Source organism: Notolabrus celidotus, chromosome 22, assembly GCF_009762535.1.
Source record: "Notolabrus celidotus isolate fNotCel1 chromosome 22, fNotCel1.pri, whole genome shotgun sequence".
Classification (NCBI taxonomy): Eukaryota; Metazoa; Chordata; class Actinopteri; order Labriformes; family Labridae; genus Notolabrus; species Notolabrus celidotus.
This window is the reverse complement of record NC_048293.1, coordinates 22,275,392-22,301,742: the sequence shown is the minus strand read 5'-3', so window position 1 is coordinate 22,301,742 and position 26,351 is coordinate 22,275,392. Positions and strand designations below refer to the sequence as shown.

The following is a 26,351-nucleotide window of genomic DNA, read 5'->3' as shown; positions in this document are numbered from 1 at the left end:
ACCCCAAAATCATGCATCATACCTCTGAGCTTTAAAAAGTAAACACTGGAAAAAGCAAAGTTGGTCCTACAGTGTGTTGGCTTTGCTCTTTACAAAACACACCTGTCCTCTGCTATTTATAACCTTCAAACCACAACTAAACACCTCCAGAACAAATCGTGGCTCGTCTTGTTGCAGCCCAAAAAGTATGACCTCTGCTGTGTGATTTGAGCAGCCTGCAGGTTGGACTCTTGTTCTGCTTCTACACTCTTTGGCTGCTCTTCAAACAGGTTGAAAAGGAAACCAAAGATCAGCTCAGATCAAACAACACAAAGATCACATGCAAAGCAGCAGCAACTGACAAATGCACAACTCCAGTCAGCCATCAGAGATTTATTTATTAATGAGAGAGTTGTGATGAATAAATAAATATGCTGAAGGTGTTTTGGAGCTGATCTCAGGGCAGTGTGGCATGTGGAGGAGTAAAGGGTGGAGTGTTTTTAAGCTGTAAAGATTTCTCTGGAGGACTCTGCCTCATGTGGAGGGTGAACTTTGGATTGTGCATGATCAAACAGGAAACTAAAGCTTTGCCAGCTTTCTATCCATATATATAAAACTTCACCAAATACTGCCAACTTAAAATTTTTAAATTAAGTTAAATAGTTCAGTCTGCCTTTATTTGACTTAGTGAAGAAGCTGTTGTAGGAGAATACTTCTTAAAAGTGGACGTTGTTTAACTCAAGGGAGCTGCTATCAATTATCTAAAGAGCAGCGCCCTCCTTTGGCTTCCTCCTGTTATTACATCAATCAGATCAGCTTCACTGAAATGCAGCTGTAAAATATTTATTTCACACTGTTGAGACATGAAATCATGACATACAGTAATCTGAAGACTTTTATAATGCTGTGAAACTAATATTTCTATAATAAAGGTGATGAATATGTATTTATTAAAATAACAAAATTGCATTTACAAGTAGATTGGATTGGTTTTACTTTTATTTTACGAAGCAGATTCTAGAGCAGGAGTTGTTTTTTTTACCTTATTTAATTTAACTTTTACTACGTAACCATGATTAGATCATTGAGAGTGAAAGGTTTTTGTTTAATATAATGAGCAGCTTTACTAACAAACATAATAAACATAATAACACATATCTGACTATTATGTTTTCAAAAAGACAAAAATATAACATGTGAAGTATGCAAATTTGTAAAAATCAACTACGAACATCCTAAAAATATGCTAAAGATGAAGCCAGATGTGCCGTCTATCAGTCATTCAAAATGACCTTGAACGCATCCAATGAGCCCTCAAGTTGCAGGCTTCTATTCATAAATTATTTCACTTTTAAAGAAGTGTTTCTTCAGTTGCAATTGTTTACATTTAATGTACTGTACTCCACTACTAAATTTCACAAGGTGGAGATTATAAAAATCAGCCTACATAAAAGCACAAAAAAAATCACAGGTGTTGATTATGTAACTACTGTATCTGCATCTGGAGGCAAAATTTGTGAGTGCATATCTGATGTTCTGTTGTAGATTCAGTGAATTGTCAAGTGGAAAAACATAGTAATAAAAAGTAATAAAGGTTGTACTATGAGATTAAGCAGACGAAGAAGATGTGTTGAAGTATTCAGACCTGTCAAAGTGAAGGTGTTAATACAAAGTTGAAGACCTCTCAGCGGTAAATTGAGACATTTTTTAAAGACAAAGTTTATAAAATTAACTCAGCCAGTCAGTTTTTTTTATCAATCATCTATTTATTTCTTTATTCATTGTGAATATTCATACAAAAAGCAGATTTTCTCAGGAAACGTGATGTCTCATAAACAGGAAGTGGTGTCAATTAACTTTACATTCAATACAGTTAATTCCACTTAGCTCCGCCCCCCTCTTCCTCCTGGACCAATGGCAGGGAGGCGAGAGAGGTGAAACCTGCAATCCTATTGGTGCATTCTGGACTTCATAAATCTATTTTTAATATTACAAATATATAAATGCTCTACCCAGTGATAACAGTGATATGGTGTCAGGTCTACTTCAGGTCACAATAATAATACTTCACTGTCTTCAAAGACAGATACACACACACACACACACACACACACACATCCATCCACACACACACACACACACACACACACACAAACACTAAATATATAATAATTTCAGCATCACGTGCCGACTAAAAACTACAACTCGCACGTTTCCATCGTCCTCTCCCCCCTCAGGGGTCAGAGGTCATTTTCTACTCAGGTGTGATCAGACGGGACAGAAAGAGTCGGCCGACAGCGTCGTCTGTCGAGCGTTAGAGAAACAAGAAGTATCAAGTGCTGCGTCCTTTGTTTTAGTGTTTATTGCATTTCATGATATTCACACAGCGTCCGCTTTCCTGGAGTCACGCTCAGGACGGAGAGATCAGGTGTTTCAAACGGATGATGGGCAGCTTTGTTTGAGGCTGCAGGTCCTGTAACTGAAGCAGTTCTGACTAACTGTTGATCAGCCGAAACCCATCAGCTGTTGTCTGATGATGCCGGTCTTGCCTCAGGGTTAAACTAGCGGTTAGATATCAGCAACATCAAGCCTAGACTTCCTTTTCTGTGCCCTGTTTTGAAAGTGGTTCCTTTGCATGTGTCTGCAAAATTAACACCATCAGTTCTTGGTTCATTACATCAATTGATCTGTTTCTGGTGAGTCTCAGTTTCACTGTTAACTGTAGGTTTTACAGAGGCTTCACTCAGGCTGCTTCAGCAAACTAAGGCTGAAAAGACAGATTTTCTTGCAATTTCCGGGTCTTAAAGTTGCTGAAATAACGACATCATGATGCAGATTATAAAAAGTAAGAATGCAAACTCTGTCAGGTGTGTCCTCAAGATGAGAAAGACATAGCAAGACAAATTATTTGTCTCTTATTTTGCATGTAAAATGTCCACAAGGCACCGTCATCAAACATGGCCAAGGCGTTGAATTCAGTGAATCAATTCCTGTCACTCAAATAGGCCACGCCCCTAATTATGCATATTTGAAACTTGCTATAACTTAAATTATGGAGTTATTCAAAATTCAACCCATGCACAGCTGTCTTGAAAAATAAATGTGCTTTAATGACTGAAAATGTTTCTTGTGCAGGGTTGTAAAGTTTGAAATACAACATGAAGCTTAATGAGGATCGACTCACTTTTGGAGCCAGCCTCGTGTGGCCACTTTAGGAACTGCAGTTTTTGGCGTTTTTGTGTAAGCTTCATTCTCAGCCTAAGAAAAAGCTGCTGTCTTCTCTAAATTTGGACTCATGTCACACTTCATTTCGCAAATACATTGTCCTTCTTGAACAACATGTTCCTTTTGATAACAGTGATCGAGGCTCCTCCCTGAGCGTGATGACGTCAGTGTGAAAATGGATGCAGGGTGAATATGGTAAATAGTGTTCAGTTAACAGGACAGTCAGTCAGTCATACACCAGTCAGTTAGGGATGTCCCCTCAGGCCATAAATCCTCCTCAGTACAGAGGAGAGTCAGCATGTAAGACACAGAACGTGTTCAGAGCAGTACGTGTGGAGGCTCAGCGTGGATTTAAATTTGTACTCTGAGTTTGATTTCACATTTCCTCCTCAGTTCTCAAACTCTCCGAGCCGGAGTTATTCAATAAAAAAATCAAGAGTACAAAATCAAACGTTTACAAGGATTTCAGCACTGCAAAAAGTTAAAAATAATTTAAATATTTCTAATCATAACAGTTGAAATGATCACAGGATGCTTCTTAATGAGGCCGGACATTTCAGAGAGTAAAACAGACACAAAGAAGGAAAGTTAAAAAAAAAGTTCCAGGTCCGTATTTTGGTCGCACTAAGAGACGTGAGGAGAAGAGAAAGGAAAAGAGAGATCAGTGTTTGAGTGAAGAGATGACGCTTCAGGAAAGACATCGTCTGAGATCAGTTCGTTCTGGCTTCTTTAAAACCGCTTTACACGAGCCTCCAGGTCAATGTTTGTGGAGTTACTTTCTGCGGTACGACAGAGTATCAGGGTCAATGATTAAAAACAGAGAGTTCAAAAAGATCTGGGAATAAAAGGTCATAATATTTTACAGTTATTATATTTGTTATAGGACAATTTAAGTGATATTTTGGGGTATTTCGCCTTATTTTGAAAGGACAACTGAAGACAGGAAGTGGTTGACTAAAGCCTCCGTACATGGGGTGCACGCTTAAACTCCAAGAGTCTTAAATGTTTCAGGAGTTAAGACTTCACAGCTGATCTATTCACTCGTAAAGGAGGCGTTACAAGAGCCCCACCATGAATTCAACACTGGGGTTTATTTGAGGAGTTACTTTAGAGAAAGAAAGTGATCATTTAGATGACAAAAGGCTCTTTAAAATGATAAAATGCAGTCAGGATATGTGAGACAGTGTTGAAATCAAAGAAGAAGAATGAAAATACTAGATTTTTACTGTCATATCCGGTCATTTTTAACGTTACACACTTGATTACAGGTTTCATTGAGGTGCATCTTTAAGGGAAGCCTTACTAGTTTACAGTCTGTGTGATATTATAATAAAAGAAGCATGAAGGTGAAGTATAACTCTCACACCTGGATGTGTCTGAGGCAGCTGGAGCACGCAGAACTCAAAGTTCACGACAGCAGATTTAGAGTCTGAGGTGATTTAAAGGCAGCTGAGCTCTGAGGGAACATTCACAGTTCAGAGATGAGGATGCAGGTAGTTTAATCTGCAAAATAATCACGTCTTTTCTCTAAGTTACTCTCCTAACATCGACTTAAAGGACCTTTAAATGTGATTATAAAACTTATATCTCATATATGACCTCACGCTCGTCACACTGACCCTAACACTCTGTCTTAATTTCTAGTCGCATTTCAGGTTCCAGTTTGTTAAATCTCTAGAAGTGTGACTCCATCGTCTACTCTTTAAATGGTGTGTGAGTGTGTGTGTGAGTGTGTGAGTGTGTGTTCAGCGCAGCCAGGAGCAGGGCACCCACTGCGGCTCAGTGTCCAGTTTGTTGATGAGTCGTAGCAGCTCGTTGAAGGCTTTGTCCAGGTCCAGGTTCACGATGACGGCGTCGAACAGGTGACCGCAGCTCTGCTCCATCTCCCGGGCTTTCTCGATGATGTCACGCAGCTCCTCGGGCTGCAGACACACACACAAACAAAGACACACAAAGATAACACACATTAGTGACGCAAACATTCTGGAGATGTAAACATGACTGATGTTTATGTTTGAGCGTAAACAGACCTTGGGGTTCTTGTTGTCTTTCGCCAGTAAGGCTCTGAGTCTCTCCTGAGAGGGCGGAGCGATGAAGATGATGTAAGGCTTCAGGTCGGAGCTCCTCAGCACCCTCAGAGCCTGCGAACACACACACTCTCCTTGAAACAGGGACTTTATGCAACCTTAGTTTTATGTTATGAGAATAATAAGTAGCTACACTTCAGGCAGACTCATACAATCACTAGTGTATCAGACAACTCAGATCATTTGGTGGCATTATTTTTTGTAAACATCTTCTTGTTTTAATCTCATGTTTACATTCTGCCTTTTTGTTTCACATCCCTCTAAAAAGTTTTAAAACGCTGTAAAATCAAACAAACGTGTCATTTTCAAGACTAGAAATTAGCCAATGGATCCTGGATGTACTTTAACTTTTACACTATTTTATCTGTAAGAAGATTTATCTTAATAAAAGCTTTTTACATCTGTGTAATAACACTGAGCTTTCATTCACAGACGTCTTCCATGATGCACATTTAACGGTGCTGCACATGCTCAGTAAGCCAGCAGCGATGCAGAAGAATGGAGCATTGGTTTATCTTTCTCTATAAGACCATACTACATGATCTGCCGTCTTATTCATCGTCTTTATTGTCTGTAAAAGCTTTCAACGTGTTTGCTCCCTCAGTCTGGTCTGAGCTATGAACTAACCTAAAACTGGATTGCATTTAAAACTAACCAATTTAATTTAATAATTAAATAATTAAATAATTAAATAATTAAATAAATAAATGAATAAAAGGAATGTGTGTATAAGGAGCGGTTGGAGTCGGAGTGTGTACCCACCTGGGTGTGCAGACAGAGCACACAGATTTTTCCAGTGTTGATGACTTGTCTCACTGAGTCCGTACTCGTCCCGTAGAGGTTCTTCTCAAACTCACCGGACTCGATCAGCTTTCCTGGAAAGAACAAGACGAGGGGTGTCATAATTCACATTTCACAGGACATAAATACTTAAGCATCAAGAATATCACATTCACAACACACTTAACCTCACCACTTAAAGGCAGACATACTCTAACTCATGTCCCCATGCTGCTCAGGATTTAAGCTACATTTATTCTCTAACATTAGACATTTCAAACTTGTCCTTTTTTTCATAATTTGCAGAATAAATGCAGAAGTTCTTTTATTGATCTGGCACTTTAGTAACTTAAACTTTAAATCTCATCCTTAAGAAACCTCACAAAATGATCCATTTATCCATAAACATGAAACTTTACCTGCTGCCAGCTCGGCCTCAAACGTCTGACGAGACACGAATTGATAATCTCGACCGCTCAGCTCGCCATCTCTGCGATTCCGTGTGGTGTCTGCAACACACACACACACACACACATAGATTATTAGCATGTCCACAAACACATAATATACAGTTGGTTTATGTTGAATGTGTGTGTGTGTGTGTGTGTGTGTGTGTGTGTGTGTGTGTGTGTGTGTGTGTGTGTGTGTGTGTGTGTGTGTGTGGGTGTGTCTGTGTGTAAGTCTTACGAGGTACGGCCCCGGCAAAGCGCTCCGGTTGGTTGTTGAGGAGTCTCTGTCTGAGCTCCGTCTGCCCGCAGCTGGTCGGACCAATCAGAGCGATTGGCCGCTTTCTATTGGCCGGCTGGTGGTAGAGCGCCATCTCCTCGTAGGTGAGGACCTCATCGTTATCCATATCTGAGAGGATGGAGAAAAAGAATTGAAAAGAAACAAGTTAATAATCATGAGGAAATCAAAACAGGAAGAGGAGATGAACATGATGTTTGTAAGATGATTAGATGAAGATGTAAGTTTTCAGCCCCCCCCCTTAAAAAGTTCATCCAGCTTCTTCTGTCTACCTCTCACATTCATCCTCAAAGAAGCAGTCTAAGTTGAAGCGTGTGTATATGGTCGTACCATCATTTTTGTGAGCGTTGTAGAGCAGCTTCTTTCTCTTCCTCTTGTTTTTCTTTGCACACCAAAGCTTCCCTGCAAACAAGAAGACGACAGTTAAACACAACGTGCAGCTACGAGGTTCATGGCTGTGGAAGGGGTCAAAGTTTTGCACCAGAGGACACATCGTCTTCATTTGCCATCATGTTAAAAACAGCAGGGATGTCAAGCAGCTCTGTTTCACTCATGCCCGTTGTTACAGTCTATTGTTACAGTCTTGTTGTTACAGTCTGTTGTTACAGTCAGTCCAGCTGCTATAATACTGCTGCAGTACCAGGCAGCGCCACACGGGGGAGCCACCTTTCTGTTTTGGTCTCATCATACAGATAAGTTGCTTCTCTCTCTTGTGGTTTTCAGCTCATGCAACATGCTGTGTCTGCTGAAATCAAACTGTGAAATTAAGCTAGTCCCTCAGAGGAACTCACCAGACTTCTCAGGCTCCTTGTCTTCTTCTATCGTTTGCTTCATGGCCTCTCTCTGCTGCTGGAAGCTCTTCCCTGTGGAGGAACAGCAGTGTGACTTTAAATGCTTTCACAAACATAAACAAACCTCAAACCAACACGAGGCGACAGAAGTACCTGGGACCAGTCCGGCGAGCGGCTGGTTGTCCTCGTCTCCGTCCCTGTACGCCTGCCACCAGTTCGGGTCTGCCTGGCTGATGATGTGCAGGATGTCTCCTTTCTGGAAAGACAAGCCGAGCTCTCTGCACGGCACGTAAGGGTCGTCTGAGGGGTCGTAGTCAAAGTGTGCTTTCACGTGGACCTGAGGAAGAGGAGGAGGAGGAGAAAGGACGAGGAGGAAGATTAGAGCAGGTTCATACCATAAAAACAAGACAATTAAACCACGTTTAAAACTCAGAGCTCACCACGTTCTCTTTGACGGGAGGAGGTTTGCTCTGAGAGCTGGGAATAAGCACAAAGGTCAGGAGGCCGTGCATGTCCGCCTGAAACACACACAGAGAGAGACACAGACACAGAAACACACACACACAGAGGGAGGGAAACAAAGGGAGAGAAAGAGAGAAGAGCACTTGTATCAGCTTGCCTTCCTCACTTTAAAATCTGAACACAGATCAAAGCTGACAACGTCTGAAATTCGATAAAAAATAAACGTGGTTTTGACTTTGTGGGTTTACTTACGAGGATGTCAAAGACCTGGTTGACGTCTTTCCCTCTGATCTCTATCCCGTTGATCTCCAGCACTTCGTCTCCTTCGGTTAGAAGTCCGCTCCGTTCGGCCGCTCCGCCTCGAACGATACGACTGATCACAACGCTCTCCATCTCGTTACGAACTGTCGCCCCCTGCAGGATGCACACAGAAAGCACCCTCATAAAAGTCAGGATGAGCAGCAACACCTTGTAAACATTACTCTGAATTTCACAACATCCTTTTATCCATCACGTCCTGCTGCCTGACACCCTCCTTTCCCTTCCCGTCCTTCTGTCCTGAACTTTTCAGGGGTTGCATGTGTGAAAATGACTTATGTCTGTTACTGGAACTATCGGTTGTACACATAATCTTGTACACACTACATTTTCCATTGAAATCTTCCTCTAATGCAGACACATCCAAAACATCAGAGAGTTTAAAGTCTTCAGCTGATATAACCTGACTGCAAAGAGAAACTGGAGCACCTGAGAGAGTGTGTGTGTGTGTATGTGTGTGTGTGTGGGTGTGTGTGTGTCTTACCAGTGGTATGTCCGGGGCCTTCTCTATGCGAACTATCTTGACAGTCTCTCCTCCCCACTGGGTCAGAGTTTCTCCTTGGGCGGGCAGCGGCTCAGGCTGCATCTCCCTCTCTGCTATGCTGTCATGAGCCAGGAGCAAGGACTGCACACACACGCACACACGCACACGCACACACACACACACACACACACACACACACACACACACTCACAGTTAGTACAGAGTCTCTCCTTTTATTCGCTCAGACAGCTTTATATGTGAATGTGTGTGTGTGTGTGTGTGTGTGTGTGTGTGTGTGTGTGTGTGTGTGTGTGTGTGTTGTACCTGGAGGTGTGTGTCTGACAGCAGGCTTTGGAGTTCGAGTCCCTCTTTGTTCTGGGCTGGCTGGATGAGATTCCTGACCTAAAATCAAAGCATCATCATCATCACCAGAGACCTCCAGTGTGTTTAAAATTTTGGACTGAGAGAACTTTGATCCGAATAAATCTGGATTCAGACTCGTTCATTAATCTTCGGATGTTTGAATAAGTCACAGAGGAGGTCATTCATGAAAAAGAGTGAGGATTACTTCAATCTGCTTCCTGTTTTATTTAATAATAATCAATAGAAGAGAAAGTCAGATCAACATTCGTCCCTAAAACCCGCCCTGCCTTCGTTCCTGTTTGTTTTTCCCTCGTCTGTTTTCTCCTTCGTTAACAGAGACAAAGAAAATGTTTCTGAGAGTTCAGAGCAATCCAGAGTTTCTCCTCCTCTGAAGCCAAACGCAGGGCAGGGGGCGGCCAACACGGAGCTGCACTTTAATGAGATTCCACAGAAATGAGCCATGAATAGATCTGACGGCTCGCCAACAACAGACCCATAATTAAAGCACCGATTGTTCTGAATTCTTGGATGTTGGTTTAACGTGAGCTGGTCAGCATTAACAAGTTTTCCCTTACTTTAGAAAGATAGATTCAGATAAATATCATATAATAAGAGCTGTGTCGTATCTGTGTGTTACCTCCATGGCCAGCTGAAGAGCCTGCTGTGTGTGAGGGTACGGAGGAGACGGTCTGTGCATGCTGGAGGCCACGGCATTATGGATCTTCAGTGCTGACTGGAAATCAGACTGGAGGAGGAAAAGAGACACAAACATCATCTTTAAGCTGGAGGAGACACTTTCAACACATCCATATACTTGTATAATCTTTGTTGAACAACAGAGGGCGCTATCTGCCTTTTACTTCCCTTGTTTAAGGTCACGTCTCTCTTTTATCTCAAGCTGAATATGCACAGTCAGAGTAAGGATGATGATCATTTATTTATATTGATATAAGCATCATTATGCCGCCTCTAAGTATCTATCAATTCCTCTATCTGTACTCTTCTAGCATTCAGTGGAAAGATGACGTCACTTTGTTTTTAACAGAGCTGGTGTCGCTTCTATTTACAGTGATACTTCCCCCAAACACCTGACCTTGAACACATCATAATCTAATGTTGTGTCACCTCCTGCTGATTTCAGCGTTGAGTTATCTTTAACTAACGGGACTTGCTGCAAACTTTGGGCGTGATTACGTCAGCAGCTTTGACTGAAGGAGGAGGCAGCCAGAGAGTGCAACGTTTTTTAATGCATTAAGTCAAATTTTAAAAACGATGCTGATGCACTTGGCCATGGAAGTCACGTTCCCTCCTCACAAGATCGTTCTGCAACATATACAACACTTTGCTTCAGTAATGTGTTGTTGCATTCTGTTTGTGTAGTTTATCATATATTTAATCTCTTTCATGCATCAGTTATCTGAGTTAGAAGACGTGACTCTACTCGAATAAGTTGAACATTGTTGATTTTACAGTTCTATTCCCCTCCTTGGTAGCAACATGGCGGCAGCAGCAGGTGAGGATTTTTCAATTGGGGGATGCACCACCAGCGTTTCCGACACATTGATGAAACCTAAGCGGCCTGTCTAAGGATATTTGCAGACCATTTTTGCATTCTTCTTTTCATCCATAAAAGATAACGACAAACGAGAAGACAATCTCTTTCCCTCTCTCTCTCTCTGATCCTGCACAAGTCAGAAGTAGTATCTCCACATCTCTTTTCGCAGTAACAGAAAGGGTAAGAAATGTAATGGACAAATCTTCTGGCTGTTTTTATTTACTTCTCTGATTTAATGATCTAGAGAGGAAGTACCTTTTGTGTCCTTTCAAAATAAAAGCCTGTTGGTCATCATAAAAAATAAAACGAACTGGGATTAAGGCAGTGAAAAGGTAGAGTTTTATGAGGGAATCTCTTCTCTGAAGCTTTAACTTTAACTGGGTTACTTACAAACTGATAAAAGTTGTATCTTTAGTTGAGTGTATAGTTTCATTCCTACGTAACAGTTGAGTCGACTTGCTTTTCTTTCCATGTAGCCTTTTTAATTTGTTGTTGCTTCCACCGCGTCTTTCTCAGAGAAACGTTTTGTTTTGAATAGTTACAGTCCTCTTGAAGAGAACAAAAGCACTCAGTAGTTAGGACGAGCATTGATAACTAACCAACCATGACTGCACAAAGAAACACAGTGCCTCACTGCTAATTACACTGAAGCTGAACTTTGAATAGTTACGAGACAACAACAGGGAGTTAAAACAAGTCATTAGGAAAACACGCTGATGGAATTATGCTGCTGCAAAAAAGAACTCTGACGTTGCAGTAAGATATATGACTGCGTGTTAGTTAATTAAAGAAGGAACAGATAGATGTTGCAGTGAAATAAAAGAATGTCTGATAAAATCATGATTCAATCTGCAGTGTTGTGCACAGGAAGTAAACGCAGGTTTGAAAAAGTGAGAGTTCGATGCCAGTGTACAAAACTTCAAAGGTTTGCAACCTAAGGAAATGATCACCAGACAGAACAGCTGACTTTTGTTGCATCAACACTTGATCCAGGTTCATGCCGGGTCCGTCTCGCAGACGTCATTATTGTGCAGAATCTGAGCCACATAAACACCAGTGTCTTCACCGCCTGCTCGTCATCATCATCTAAACCGTGTCTCTGATCTGCCCAACAGAACATTAAGTTGTTTCTGCTCTCAGACAAACGAACAAACATGATATGAAGGGATCTTATCTGAGCTTCTAAATGCTACCTGAGGACAAACAGAAGAGCACACACTACAGCGCCCAGATACAGGTTCATGTTCTCTGTGAGCAGTGAAAACACAAACAGGTGTGTGGTGCAGATGCCTGCACATATGAGGGCCTTCATTTCATACAAACAACAAGTGAACACACGCAGCTTGATGCACACTCCTATAGGAGGGCTCAACACAGAAATAAAAAGCAGTTGCTTCCCTTTAAACTGCAGATTATGTTTCTGATTCTTTAAAAAGGTTCCTGGTTCGGAGGCTTTCTGTCCTCTGACAGAGAGTGCCATGTTCCAGGAGAAACTCTGAATTATTTCTGAGCTTTGAGCATAAAAATATCCAACATAAGAATATTTAATACGAGCACAAAGACTGCCCATCAGCTGCATCAAGTCCAGAAATATTTCCATATTCAGTTCGTGTTCAGAGCTCAGACGCCCGGCTCCACCTTTCAAATCTCTTTCACCTCAGAGAGTCTTTGAAACACCAAAATTACATGTTGAGACGAGGACTTTCTATTATCTCAATCTTTATGTTACCTTGTTTAATAGTGCAAGAACCAGCTCCACGTCATTCAGACTCTGCTGGTCAGACAGGCAGCCGCGGACCTGCTTCAGGGAGAGCAGCAGCTCCTCCAACTCTGCAAAGAAACACATGAAGAAGTCACCATTAATAACACTACACGTTACTTTATAACACCATATCTGCATCCTATTACAAGACTATGAATATGGTTTCATGGCTGCAGCTTAGTCCCTGGTGTTTTATATTATTAGACTGGGAGCAGCTTTGGCTTAAAGATGTGACTCTGTTGTTCTTTTCATGACTCAGCTCTTTTTGATATCATTAAAAGAGACTGTATCGATTTAAAACACATGTAGCCGGGCACCAGTCTGGCTACAGTCAAAGCAGGCAGCCCAGAGTCAAAACAGGCTCGTCATCCACCTCTCTTCCTTCAGTTTCCTTCTCTTCCTGATGTCCTGTCCTCTCAATAAAGACATTTTGCTGTCTGAAGGAGTCTAATCTTTGTTTCCTGTTACTCACACAGACCCCAACATGTGAGAATAAAGGTTTAACTTCACCTGTATGGGCCTTTACTTTATGTGTGAGAGACAGTGAGTCATTCAGAGTCGAGGCTCTCGCTCTACTTTGTGTGTCTCTGTTTGTGTTTGTCGCCACCCCTCACCAACTTTTAATTAAGTCGCCCTCGAGAGCCTCTCGTGTCCTTCTCTCCCTCTCTGAGGAATTCCCTCCCTGACGGCAGACATGTCTTCCTCACATTCCTCATCCTTGCACACTCTTTTCTGTTTCTGCCTCTCTTTTTCTTCCTCCTCTTTTTCTTCATTTAAGCCACATTTCAAGTCCACCACCCCTCTCACGGCTATCTCTGTATTCTCTCCATCCCACTGAGAGCTTCACGACACGATGAAATGCAGTTACGCTCCGGCCTACGTGTGAGTGTGTGTGTGTGTGTGTGTGTGTGTGTGTGTGTGTGTGTGTGTGTGTGTTTTACCCAGCAGTGCATGTGTGTGCTGGCTGCCAAGCGCTTGCTGATGCGGCGTGTCTTGGAGGAATGTGGGGTTGTCGATGCCGATGTGAGGATTCTGGGAGAGCTTCCTGAGTCTGAGCGAGGCGTTCAGGTCCAGCTGTCGACCCTCCTCCTCCCTACGACGACGAAGATCCTCCTGAAACACACACAAACAATGAACACATACATGCATCATTGATACTAAATATAACAAAACTGTTCATTTACCACATTGTACGTTTAATTTTCGGAAAGGTTAGAGTTCAGGGGTTGTGGCGTGTTTGATGACGTTTTCAGAAATGGTGGAGCCCGGTGAAATCCAGTTTCACATAAATACGATACGCTATTATACAAAGTAGATTAACGTTAGCTCACAGACTGTATCATACATGGACGCAGTCTCTGTGACATCACCTGTTTGTTTCTGAAGCAGAGTTTTGAAGCCTAGTGTTGGCGCTCGCCATATTGGAAATGCTGTCTCAACCTTTAACTTTAAGTTGATCGAGCAAGAGACAATGAGGTAAAGAGGTGGAGTTAAGGACAGCCTTTGGCCTCCTTGCTAACAGCTACAGGGGGCCCGCATGTCAATCAAGTCAGCCATGTCCTTATTTGGGCAAAACTCGTAACTTCAATACCTTAAAAAATAACAACTTATAAAATAATCACCCCCCGTACAGTGTGTGTTGATAGAGAAATTAGCTATTCAGACATAATAACATAATAATAATAAACAATTTTGGGATTTCCACATAGAAAGCAATGATTGGCCTTTTGGCGTTCATGTGTGTTTCCATTTGGTTACCACTTGGAACACCAAGCCTTGCATGCACGCAACTTCACAAGCCCAAACAAAACACCTGAAAACACCTTCGTCTCTCGACCTCACACGCCTCCTTCGCTGACATATTTTCAAATCTTTTGGAACGTGCACAAATCTCAGACTCTGATTGGACGTCACAGGCTTACGTCGGATCCAACCTGTCATGCAAAGTATCTCAAAAGCACAACTGGATTCTGAGATTTAGCGTGCAACAAGTGGCCTAAAATAGAAGAACTTCAGTATGCAACAGCATCTCAGAGTCGTTAATGTTCTTAGTTATACTCCACCAAGTCTTTAAAATCATCTTCTGCAAAGATATGAGGATTGTGATCTTGACTGAATGTTTACTTTTGATGTCAATAATGAAACTCTGAGTGTTCGTACCTGGTGCTGTCGTATCCGCTCCAGCTGTGCGGATCTTCGGACCGGTAGCGTTCGACTCCCCAGCTCTCCCGGACAGTCAACGGCCATTTCCCTGTGCTGCTGTCTCAGTTCTTCATCTCCTCCTCCTCCTCCACCGCCTCCGCCTCCCTCTCCGGCAACATGGCCGTTCAGATGGGAGGTTGTCATCCCTCACACACACACACACTTAAAGCCTAAGGAGTTTGTGTTGATATTTAGGTGTGTATGTCCTTATCTCGGTCGAGTCTAGGAGGGAAGTTCAGTGAAGTGGGCGGCCATGACACCTTCACCTGTAAGGAGAGGAGGAAACTCGTGTCAGGACTAGAGTTAGTGTTTTACCCAATATTTCAGAGTCAGATTCAGTAACTGAAATACCTCCTTACTCCAATGCATTTGCACTTTCCATCACAGGATGAACATTAACAAAGGCCTTTCTTTCACGGCTCAATCACACAGAACAGGACGATAAAAACATAGCTACAAGCTATTGTGGTGAGCGTCCTCTCTTCTTTTGAAAATAGTTTGTGAGAGATGTAAATAAGTTGACAATTTATGACATCTCACGTGTTCACTGTTGAGAAGAGTGGCTGATTTAGCAAGCTGGTTCACTTTGTTGTTTATAAACTAAATGACAGACTCGACAGTTACCCCCTCGTCTGACCTAGTTAGACTTCTAGGAGGGTAACTGGTTTAACCGTGGAGCAAAAACAGTTTTCAGGAGACATAATCAATAACTAACAAAATACATCAAAGATGCTGATCCTCTTTGTTCACACAGGTGATTTCTACCTCTACCTTTTCTTTCTTTAATTAAGGACAAACACGTCATCACAGCCCCCCCACTCTGCAGAGGCTTTGTCAGCAACCGGGTGGTCCCCCTGACACACACACACACACACACACACACACACACACACACACACACACACACACACACACACACATAAATATATGTAGGGAGGTGGTGGGAGGGAGAAGAAGTGCATGGGTGAGAAAACAGAGGGAGGGCGGACGAGATGGGAATGAAAGAGATGGGAATGAAAGAGAGAGAGAGAGAGAGAGAGAGAGAGAGAGAGAGAGAGAGAGAGAGAGAGAGAGAGAGAGAGAGAGAGAGAGAGAGAGAGAGAGAGAGAGAGAGGAGGTATAAATAAACAGGTGAGAGATGGATGGATGCCTTATCACTCTGTGGCACAACAACAACAGCTCTGTGTTTGATATGTTATCTCTTACCAGCAGGACTGTACACACACAGAAACACACACACACACACACACACACACACACGCACACACACGCACACACACGCAAGCACAAACACACAGGGAGGGGGGGGTGAGAGAGAGAGAGAGAGAGAGAGAGAGAGAGAGAGAGAGAGAGAGAGAGAGCAGAGGTCCCATGATGCAGCAGCGAGGAATGCCAGGCAGCCCTGGGAACAAAATTCCTCTGATGGGGGAAGGGAGTGTGTGTGTGTGTGTGTGTGTGTGTGTGTGTGTGTGTGTGTGTGTGTGTGTGTGTGTGTGTGTGTGTGTGTGTGTGTGTGTGTGTGAGAGAGAGAGAGTGTGTGTGTGTGTGAGAGTGTGTGAGCAATAAACACACACACACTCTCACTCACATCTCAGTGTATCAGCACTGATCAGCGTCACAGCACTTTGACTAAACAGAAAAACGTCCAACTTAAGGTCACAGTGATGCTATTTTTTGCGACGTCTGAATCAGATCTTTTGATTTTTTTGTCTTTAATTTATAAAACTTTATTTATAAACACAGTTTAATCACGTTGAATCCATAATCTGAGGGTCGGGCAACCTTTTCCATCCATTTCCATCCTCTCTCTGTACAAGTTCACTCTCAGCAGTAAACAACGACTCGGCCTAAATCCAGGAGAAGTTCTTGGGATGCCTCGGGTCCGATAGACAAATATGTGTCTTCACCGGGAGAGCGAAATAATCTCAGAGAATCCTCCTGAGCATATCATTGTTTTTACTAAAAAGGGATGTTCTACCTGTCTTTTAATGAAAGCAGGACATGTCTCAGGGAGAGAGACGTTCACCATGCCGGCTCTGACTGAGCAGCAGCAGGTGAAGGAAGAGGAGGGAGTGAGTGATGAAGTCTGTGAGCCATAAAACAATGATAAAGACCTGCAGTCTGAGGGTTTCTAAGTGCAGGAGGATTTAAGCAGCTCCACTGGAGAGCTAACCTTCCTCCTACAACAACAAACATCAGCCTGCTCTCTCTCTGAGGGAGGGACCGGCAGGATAACACGAGGAAGGAAAACAAAGCTCTGAACATCATCCAGGAGGAGCTCCTAAAAACGGCTTGATTACTAATCAGAGAAGACAACATGGAGCATGATGAAGGCAGGGTACATGTAAGCTTAATCCATGATGTGGATCAGCGAGTCACCCCCCTGGGAGGTAAAACTCTCAAACTCTAACAACAAACATTTAAATCTATAAGCCGACGAGATCCAGAGGAAGATTAAGGTACTGCACGTAGAGCTGCTCTGAGAGCGATACTTTAACTTCATCAGTCAGTGCAGCGATCAGACGCTACAACCACCAGCTGGGTTCAGTAATCATAGTTAAAGTTATGAAAAACACTGATCCTCCACAGTCGGGTTACTAAAGCGCAACCCTCTCTATCATGACTGAAAGCTGTCCTCAGGTCAGGGTTCTGGTGGAGATGCTGATTCAGTTCTGACGCCCGGTTTAACTTGATAAACCAGTTTCACAGCTGATGAAGATCTGGTCCTCCTGGACCCTCAAACCAGTTACTTAGTTAAATAACACTTCACCTGAAGAAGAAACACACATAAGCTATGACCTAACCCCCCCTCAAACACACACACACCGACGCACACACAGAACGCCGAACGCCATCTGCTGCTGCAGCTTACCCCCCGCTGTGCATGTATCAATGTGTGTGTGTTACAGTTGAAGGCTCTGAGAAACAAACAGCTCTTTGAATGAAGAGAGAAATCTCTACTGAAGCAGTTTTTACTCTTTAAAGCTCCACAGGCCGTTCGTCTCCCCTCTGCTTTAATAAACTTCCAGATGTTTCTGTCTTTGCATCCAATTAACAGTGATGTGATTGGTCAGTGAGATTGATGACTGAGCAGAAATCAGTTGATTTGTTATGAAAAAGATAACAAATAAAAGTTACACACAATAAGAGCTGAATCATCCAGTTTGCATTCATTCAGTTCGATGCAAAGTGCATTGTACTGAATTAATAAAGTTCAAACTTTAAGGAGGTGAAAGAAGGAAATGAAACGCATCATTTTGAAATGAACAAGTCCGTATGTTTTCATACTTTACAGAGACCAAAGACCAGGACGACTGCACAAACCTTTAACATTACGCATATGAAGTGAAGTCTGTATCACAAACTCATAAGCATGTGTGTCAATTTTTACAGACTTGTTTCTGTGACTTCACCTTTTTAATTCCTATTTAATTTTTATCTATTGATTTATATTTATTTTCATTTTATTCAACTCATTCATTTAATTTATTTGGTTAATTAATTTATGCATTTATTTATTTTCATTGTATGTAACTAATTAATTTTATTTAGTTTATTTTTATTTAATCTAACTTTTATTAAAAAACGTTTATTATTTATTTGTATATATGTTTTATTTAACCAATTAGTTTGACTTTTATTAATTTATTTGTTTTAATTTTATTGACCACTTAATTTTATTTTATTTATTTCATAATTGTGTTTATTTATTTTTAACTAATTAATTTGATTGTATTTATTTGTTTACACATAGTTTCATTATTTTATTATACACTTATCATTTTAATATTCCTTATTATTTTTTTCTAATTTCTGTGATGTGGTATCGACTTCTTCTTGTAACCTTTTTATTGTCCTTTAATTCTTTTCTTTTTTTACCTTGATAACAATAAATTTAATGGTCTACTCTTTGATCACTTTATTCTGTTTAGTTTGCTTTTATTCCTTTGAACCTTTTGTGTTGTATTTTGTTGTAGTTCAACATTAGGGTCATTGTCAGAGCGCTCCTCACCAGACCTTACTGATGCTCAGTTCAGAGACCCGTCCTGCAGAACCTCCAGCTTCATTCATTCTGTTTTAAAACTCTGCATGCTCAGTTTTTGCTTTCATTCAAGGAAGAGTGACGAAGAAAACTTAAAAACAACAGATAGTTGTCACGTCACAGCATTATCAGCAGCTGAGCAGCTTAGAAGAACATGTTTGATGTTTTCATTCAGCTCTTATAAACCTCTGTGGAGGGAAGTTCAAAGATAAACAGAGACGTGGATAACTGGGAGTGGCGGTTGCTTTGTTCTCGGCCTATAACTTCCGTTTCCTCCTGCAGCAGATGGAGATGAGGCAAAGCATGAAGTGAATCAGGAATGAAGAGTGAAGTGTGAATGTTTACTGTAGAGGATTACCTCAGGGTGGAATTTGTTTCTTTAAGTTGCGTAACAACGAAAGCTGAAACTTCCTGTCAGGGATAAAAGAAACCAACAACAGCAGCAGGTGCATGTTTCATGTTTCTCCTTCTTAGCTGTAGATTGATTCATTAATATATTCAGATTCTACTGATGCTGTCGCGTCTCACCTTCAATATGAAAGTCATCCTACGTCTGTGCCGACATTAGAGGTAGAAACAGAGACGAGATCGGATCACAGTGATGTGTGTGTGTGCATGTCTGAGTGTGTGAAGCTCTTGCTGTGTCTTTACCTCTCGTGTTTCTGCAACACGATGTGGAACGACACACTGGACACCGACAGAGCTGCGTTACATCCTGGTATTCTCTCCTCTTTTAAAGCCGATGTTTCCGTCTTTAAGAGCGTTTATACGTACGAGGGGAAGCGATCGTGCAACTCTGGAAAACAAGCGTTTGTGACGGATAAAGCCGTGAGTGTGTGTGTGTGTGTGCTGTGAATGTCACTGAGCAGAAGCAGAGCTGCCTCTTATCTTGTGTGCACACTAGAGTACACACACTCACTCACAGACACACACACACACTCAGAAAAGGGCTGTACCACTCCGTACCAGACAGGGAGTGCAAGAGCCAAAATGAGGCAGGGAGAAGGAGAGGAGACACGCTGGGGTAGCTTTCTGAATTTACGGACCTCGACGATGATTCAAAAACTCTGAAGCATCTGGAACGATTTAAACCATAAAGTAAAAGTAATAATGAAAAGAAACATCATGAATCTGCACGCCACACCCTTCAGATAAAGTCGTGCATGCTCGGTATGTTTCAATAACGCGGTGAAATCAAGGTGAAACAGCCTCACTGAGAGGGTTTAGCTTTTACAACAGCTGCTTAAGTAGACGTGACCCTCCCGCCCATTGTTCCCGCCGGCTGAAGCAGTTTCTCTGAGAAGTTTCAGGCCGTCAGTCGAGCAGAAAGCGCCTGATCTGAACGCACCGGCTCTCCTGAAGCAGACGGGAACTTTAACGTCACCTGAGAGGAGGAGGACAGCAAGGTGACAACAGGAGGAGGGATAGGCTCAGTGACGGTCTGATCCTGATTTAGTGATATTTATTGAGGTCTGAGTTTGAGAGAGGGAGAGGGAGAGAGAGAGAGAGAGAGAGAGAGAGAGAGAGAGAGAGAGAGAGAGAGAGAGAGAGAGAGAGAGCATTCCTGAGAACAGAGGACGTCTGTATTTTTCTGGCTTGTGGCCTAAATGTGCCCGTCCTCACCTCTCTGCTTCACTAGCTTCCCGGGTGTGTGTGTGTGTGTGTGTGTGTGTGTGTGTGTTTGTAAAAGTCAGCCATGACCCCGTCACCATAGCGATGTGACCTCATACCTGGCAGTAGCGCCTATCTAAAGGTCAGTTTTGCTTGAGAGTAGCGGGGTATGTACACACCGTGTCGTACAGTAAACTACAACTCTGCCCCTGACTCACGAGTCCACCGCCAAGCTGCGTGAAATTAAACACACACGTATACATCTGATTTCTTTAACTGATTTAAAGACACTTCTATGTTTGTATATGCACCCTCTCTCTCTCCCTCTCTCCCTCTCTAATTGAACATTAATTGAAGTGGATCGAAGATGCTCGGGAACTGGCGTGCTACAGTTTGCTGCAGCTCAGCTCGCAGCCCCTGCAGCTGCAAGGAAGCAACAAGGGTCACCTTTTCAACATGCAATAACTGGGTCTGATGGTTTTTAAATGTTTGACACCATGATGGATAAACTGCCTCCTGGTCTGACACATTTTTATTCCAAATGAGGGAATAGAAAAGTCACAAATTAACAAATTAAATAAATAATAAAATTAAATAATAATATAATACATTTTATACATTTAACAATAACTAAATCAAATTCCTAATGATAATAAATAATAATGTAATAAACAAAATAATGTGTGAGATTATTGTAGGGACATTTTTAAGCTTCATTCTCAGCACAAGAATGAAATCAAGTCATTTTAACACCATCTACTCGTGTGCACTCACCCATCTTTACGCCTTGCTGATGATCTGAACCTGAGCGTGTAACATCCTCATCGTGGCTCAATTATTTAAACGTTTGAGCTGATTTATGTATGTGAACTTGCCATGGTAGGAAGAGTTATTTAAAAACCTGAAAGTCTTGAGTTCTGCTGCAGGAAGGAGAGTCGAGGTAAAGTAATGTCGGTGCTTCGTAGACAGTTTAATGTTTTAATGATGGGGTCGGTTTTGTTTTGGAGGGGTAGAGATCTACTTACACAGCTTTAGATGCACATACACTCAGCTGTAAGACTAAGAGGGTATAAATGATGTGACGATGCAACATATTCCTCTCATTATGCTCCAAAAAAAAACGGCTCCTCTCACACAAAAGTCTTTCAGATCAAGTTTAGACCTGTCAGTAACAACTAATCTGCCAATATGCAAAATATGGAAACCCCACCTGTTAAAAACACTCCTTGTTTGGCCCTGATCGAAAGTAATAGCAGCATGCAGGAAAGGGTTTACATGAATTTTGAGGCCGTGCAAAGAAGTGTACTAAGCTGTATTCATTCGTTAATTCTGCAGCTTTCTACTGCAGAGGTTATGTTTCTAAACTCCTCCAGTCATGGTCTGATGTCTTCTCTAAATCTGACTAATCGCTCACAGTTTGTTCCCTAAATCCAACGGATCTTTAAAACAAGCTACAACAGAAAGTCTGCAGAAGCTGTGGATGCATGTTTTCACTGTGACAGACAAAACCACGATGTCGTGAGTTGTTAGGATACAAGTGTTGAAAGTGTGTTCAGTGCAAATACCTGGAAACGCACCGATCTAATACCAGTTAGGCCCTGGTACTGGTTTCAGGTGTATTATCATGTGATAATAGTAACAACAGCAGTGTGGTGTAATGTTAATGTTTATCATTACTTTTTACAGCAATAATGTATATATTTTAATAATTCACAATAATAATAATTATAATGTATATATTTTAATAAATCACAATAATGATAATAATATATTTTAATACATAATAATAATATATTCTAATAAATCATAATATAATAAGCTGATAAAATAGTTATATCAATAAGTACAACTAATATAATAATTAAATACAAATAAATACAAAAAAATGAGGGGCCTGGATCATTTATTTTACTGATATTGACACCATTATCAAGTTTCAATACATTTCTATTATCTGCTGAAAACATGAGAAGACAATGCGTTTTCAACAGAACTGGTTTTGCTCTTTGGACAACGTTTTATTTACCTACCTTTGACTGATGGTCGTTTTACTGACCTGACCTTGAATACATCATCATGTAACCTTATGTCATGCTGTTTAGTTAGCTCACAAGCTTTTATCCTGACAATTTCAAAACTGGATTCTTTTTTTAACTTAGGCACAATATACAGGGCTGCTTTGAGTGGAGCAAACTGAGTTTATTTATGCATTTTGGTTTAATTTCATGCAGAGTGCTGATGTTCTTGGACATGGACATTGTGTTTCCTACTTGCAAGAAATTATTTAGCAACATGAACTGCATTTCTCTCCCTATCTTTTGCTTCTGTAAACTTTAGACCTCTTTGCAAGTTCACCAGAGTTCTTCTTTGTGTGGTTTGATACATGGTGGCTGACTAATAAGGTTATTCAAAAGCTTTATTAGACGATGATGTGACTCAACTCAAGATGTTACTTTCCATCAGAGGATCCAGAAGACTTGATAGCCAGATCCATGAGCTCAAATGTGATTGATTTCCAGGTTTTATAACTGCAGATCAAATAATGAAAAGGTCCTCACTATCGGATGAGCTCAAGTCTGGATATCAGAACAGGTAAGAGGAGGAAAAACTGGTATCAGAACATCTTTTATGATGACAGACTCGTTTATATTTCCATCCTCTCAGCAGTTAGAAGCTGAGCTAACCCACAGCTTTATGACGCTTAAATACCAAAGATTGTTCTGGTAAATTCATCTCAGTTAGTTCCTCTCTAACGGGGGAATACGAGCAGTGTTTGTTTTAGAAGAGGAGAATGACACTGGCCACAAACACGTCACACAACAAAGAAAGCAAAGTGTTATCAATAAGTCTCAGGCACACGGCATGACGCTGCCAAGACACTGCAATCAGTCCCTGATATTAGATAAAGTCAGAGTCAGCTGTTTGAGACCTCGGCTCTGATCATTTGGGCAGTAACCAGCGTGTTTTCTTCAGGCAGATATTTTCAGGAACTTTGTGTGGGAGACGTGACAGACAACTGCAGCGAGTACGTCAGAGTACAGAGGACAGAAACTCGCTCAATGTGAACGTCATCCCTCCGTCCAATCACTTGAGGGAGAACATTCCTGACTTCTTGTGGAAATGTGACTCTTGGGCTCTCAAGAAGAAGTCTGGATGAAATCAAGTTGAAAAATTCAGCCACTTCTTTTCACATATGAAGCTCGCCTGAAAGGTAGCACACACTCCAAACATCCTCTCTAAGATCTAGTATGTGTGATACTGTAATATATTGTTGCACACTGATTTACAATCACAACCCTGACTGGAAATCAGGAGGAAACACTGAAACACAAACAAAGAGTGAGATAAGTCACTTCAGCTCTTGATGCTGCTCTCAGTGGTGTTGTTGTTATCTCTTGTTGGCACAGCGCTCCGTAGGCATACCGTTCTCTGACAGAGATTAGATTAAAACAAAAGTAGAAGCAAAAACAGAAGAAAGGATGACACCAGCGCGATATCAGAAAACCAGCTACTCCAGCTCTTCACACTGAGACAAGAGGAAATATGGAGGATGCGCTTCAAGACTGCATCCCTACCTGCTGCAAGCTGGCTAATGCACCAGACTTTAACATAAAAGCAGAAGGCAGAATATACAGAGGAGGGGATGTGACCCGGCTGTATCAAGACAAGCTGGTTACGTTTGTTTGTGTTTCATTCTGTGTTATTTAAGAGATTTTATGTTTTTCACACTAATTTTACAGACTGAAAAAGATCTGATCTTTATATGGTTGTTTTGCGACAATGTATCATTTTATATTTACTTTAATATTGTATTTATTTGTAACTCTTTAATTTTTGCTTTTCTATCACTATTTTTTATTGTTATTTAAGTGTTTTTATTCAAGAGATTTTATGTTTTTCATATTAATTTTAAAGACTGAAGACATCTGATCTTTATATGGTTGTTTTGCGATAATTTATCATTTTATATTTATTTTAATTTTCTATTGTTTTATTTATTTTGATCTCTTTTATTTTTGGTGTGCATTGGTCTCTATCTTATTTTATTTTATGTTGTTCCTATTTTTAATTTGTATTATTACTATTTTTCTTATTATTATTATTATTGTCCCCTTATATGTCTTGCCATCATATTATTTCTGCTTCTTTCTTGTTTTCAGTCGCTGTAAAGCACTTTGGGTTGCATTTGATTTGTATGAAAGGTGCTATATAAATAACGCTTGGTTGATTGATTACATTTTTTTTTATTACTATTTTTATTGATATTTTACTGCTTTTATTTATACCATTATTGTCTTAACTAGTCATGTTTTATCTTTTAATTATTTATTTCTTAACTATTTCTCTTTGTAGTTTATTTCTATTTTTTTATTGCAATAAGTTTGCATTAGTCTCTACTTCTATATCCATTTCTGCTATAATGTTTAGTCATGATATATTAGATTTGTATTATCATTTGCATATCTTTTTTTAATTGATGTAAGGGACTTTGAACTGCATTTGATTAGTATGAAAGGTGCTATATAAATAAATAACTAAATATATAAATAAAGCTTGATATATCTATTATCGCTGTATAATGGAACAGTATCGGGTCAAGTGTCGAATATCGTATCGTCCCTCCCCTAATTGAGACACTTGATGTAAACGACACACTAACGTTCAACTAAACCACACAAACTGAACACACACTCCCCTGTTGTAAGTATACATATATCATCTAACCCTCACATGTACATATATTTAGTTTATTTGACAGCTGAGTCTGACAGCTAACACAGAATGAGCAGCATTAGCTGTTTTGGTTAGCCTCTCCTCTATCAAAGTAACACTCAGAAGTCAGTTCAAATACTGAGCTAACACTAATTAGCTTCATTTCCAGCAGAGATGAGCTGATTTAAGTTGTTTTAATCCCTTTAACTGTGCCTACATATAAACTTTAAACACTTTATTTAGTAAAATGTTTAAATTATCTGAACGTTATCAGGCTAATGTTAGCAGCTAACTAACTAGCACCTGTTGATAACAAAGAAAACAGTGAAACACTCACTCTGTTCCTGAGTTCACGGACTCTCCACACAGATTAATCCAACAGGAGGCTCGTTATGAAGTATTTCTCTTAAAGGAAACAGAAACTCTTTAGTTTCTCTTCTTTAATTCTCAGTTTCTCTCTCACAGACTTGTTGCTCTCTCTCGGAGCTCCGTCTCAGACTGTCATCTCAGCTCCACACGGGGGGAGGAGCCAGCATACCAACGGCTGCATAAAACAAAGACTCTGATTGGACGAGGCCGTGAGAGGAATCTTTGGTGAACCAATCAGAAACGTTGCTACGTCTGTGGAATGCAGCATAGGAACACTTACTACCATGGACCTTTTTATTTACAGTCTATGCCATAGACACATTATAGTTTAACTATCCAAATAAAAGATAAAATTAAACAAAACTCAAAGAAAAATTTAATCAATTTTATTCTGGACTGAAAGATAACATTTTAATTTATTACACTAAATTTAAAAACACAAGTTAGCTTGATCAGAATTAGAGTGAGAATCAGAAATACTTTATTTATCCTGTAATTACAGTATGGGCTTATATACAGTATGCAAGAAAGTCAAAATATCAATAGAAAGAAGCAGGGTTCCCACTCTTTTCCAGAGATCATTTCCCAGGACATTTTCAGTGATGATCAAGCTGGTATGACAGTCTAAAATGAGTTCCTAATTTAGTTCCTAAATAGTCTAATATGTTCCTCTCAGTGGAAGTCTACATTGAAAGGCATGCAGTCTATGGCTATCAATGAAATAATCTCTTACATGTTAAAAAATTATGGCAAATTAATTATAGAACACTGCAACCACAGATGTACAGCACTTCACTTTATTAGTGCAACCAAGTAACAATGATGGCCAACTCTCATCTCAGCTTTCTCTTTTCTCAAAAAAGA

The 26,351-nt window shown here is 40.7% G+C and overlaps 1 protein-coding gene across 1 annotated transcript; it reads right to left on the bottom strand.

Moving 5' to 3' along the window:
• Window positions 1–2,325: 2,325 nt before the first annotated feature.
• mpp5a (membrane protein, palmitoylated 5a (MAGUK p55 subfamily member 5)) lies at window positions 2,326–25,646 on the bottom strand. Its single transcript, XM_034674985.1, has 17 exons — window positions 25,456–25,646; window positions 14,711–15,018; window positions 13,492–13,663; window positions 12,518–12,618; window positions 9,871–9,978; window positions 9,195–9,272; window positions 8,871–9,011; window positions 8,321–8,482; window positions 8,047–8,124; window positions 7,760–7,943; window positions 7,607–7,678; window positions 7,146–7,217; window positions 6,759–6,926; window positions 6,491–6,580; window positions 6,054–6,166; window positions 5,235–5,345; window positions 2,326–5,126 (listed from the first exon to the last, which is right to left on the bottom strand). Exons 2-17 carry the CDS (start codon window positions 14,894–14,896, stop codon window positions 4,950–4,952), a joined length of 2,013 nt encoding a protein of 670 aa, XP_034530876.1. The 5' UTR covers window positions 14,897–15,018; window positions 25,456–25,646; the 3' UTR covers window positions 2,326–4,949.
• Between the last annotated feature and the right edge of the window lie 705 nt (window positions 25,647–26,351).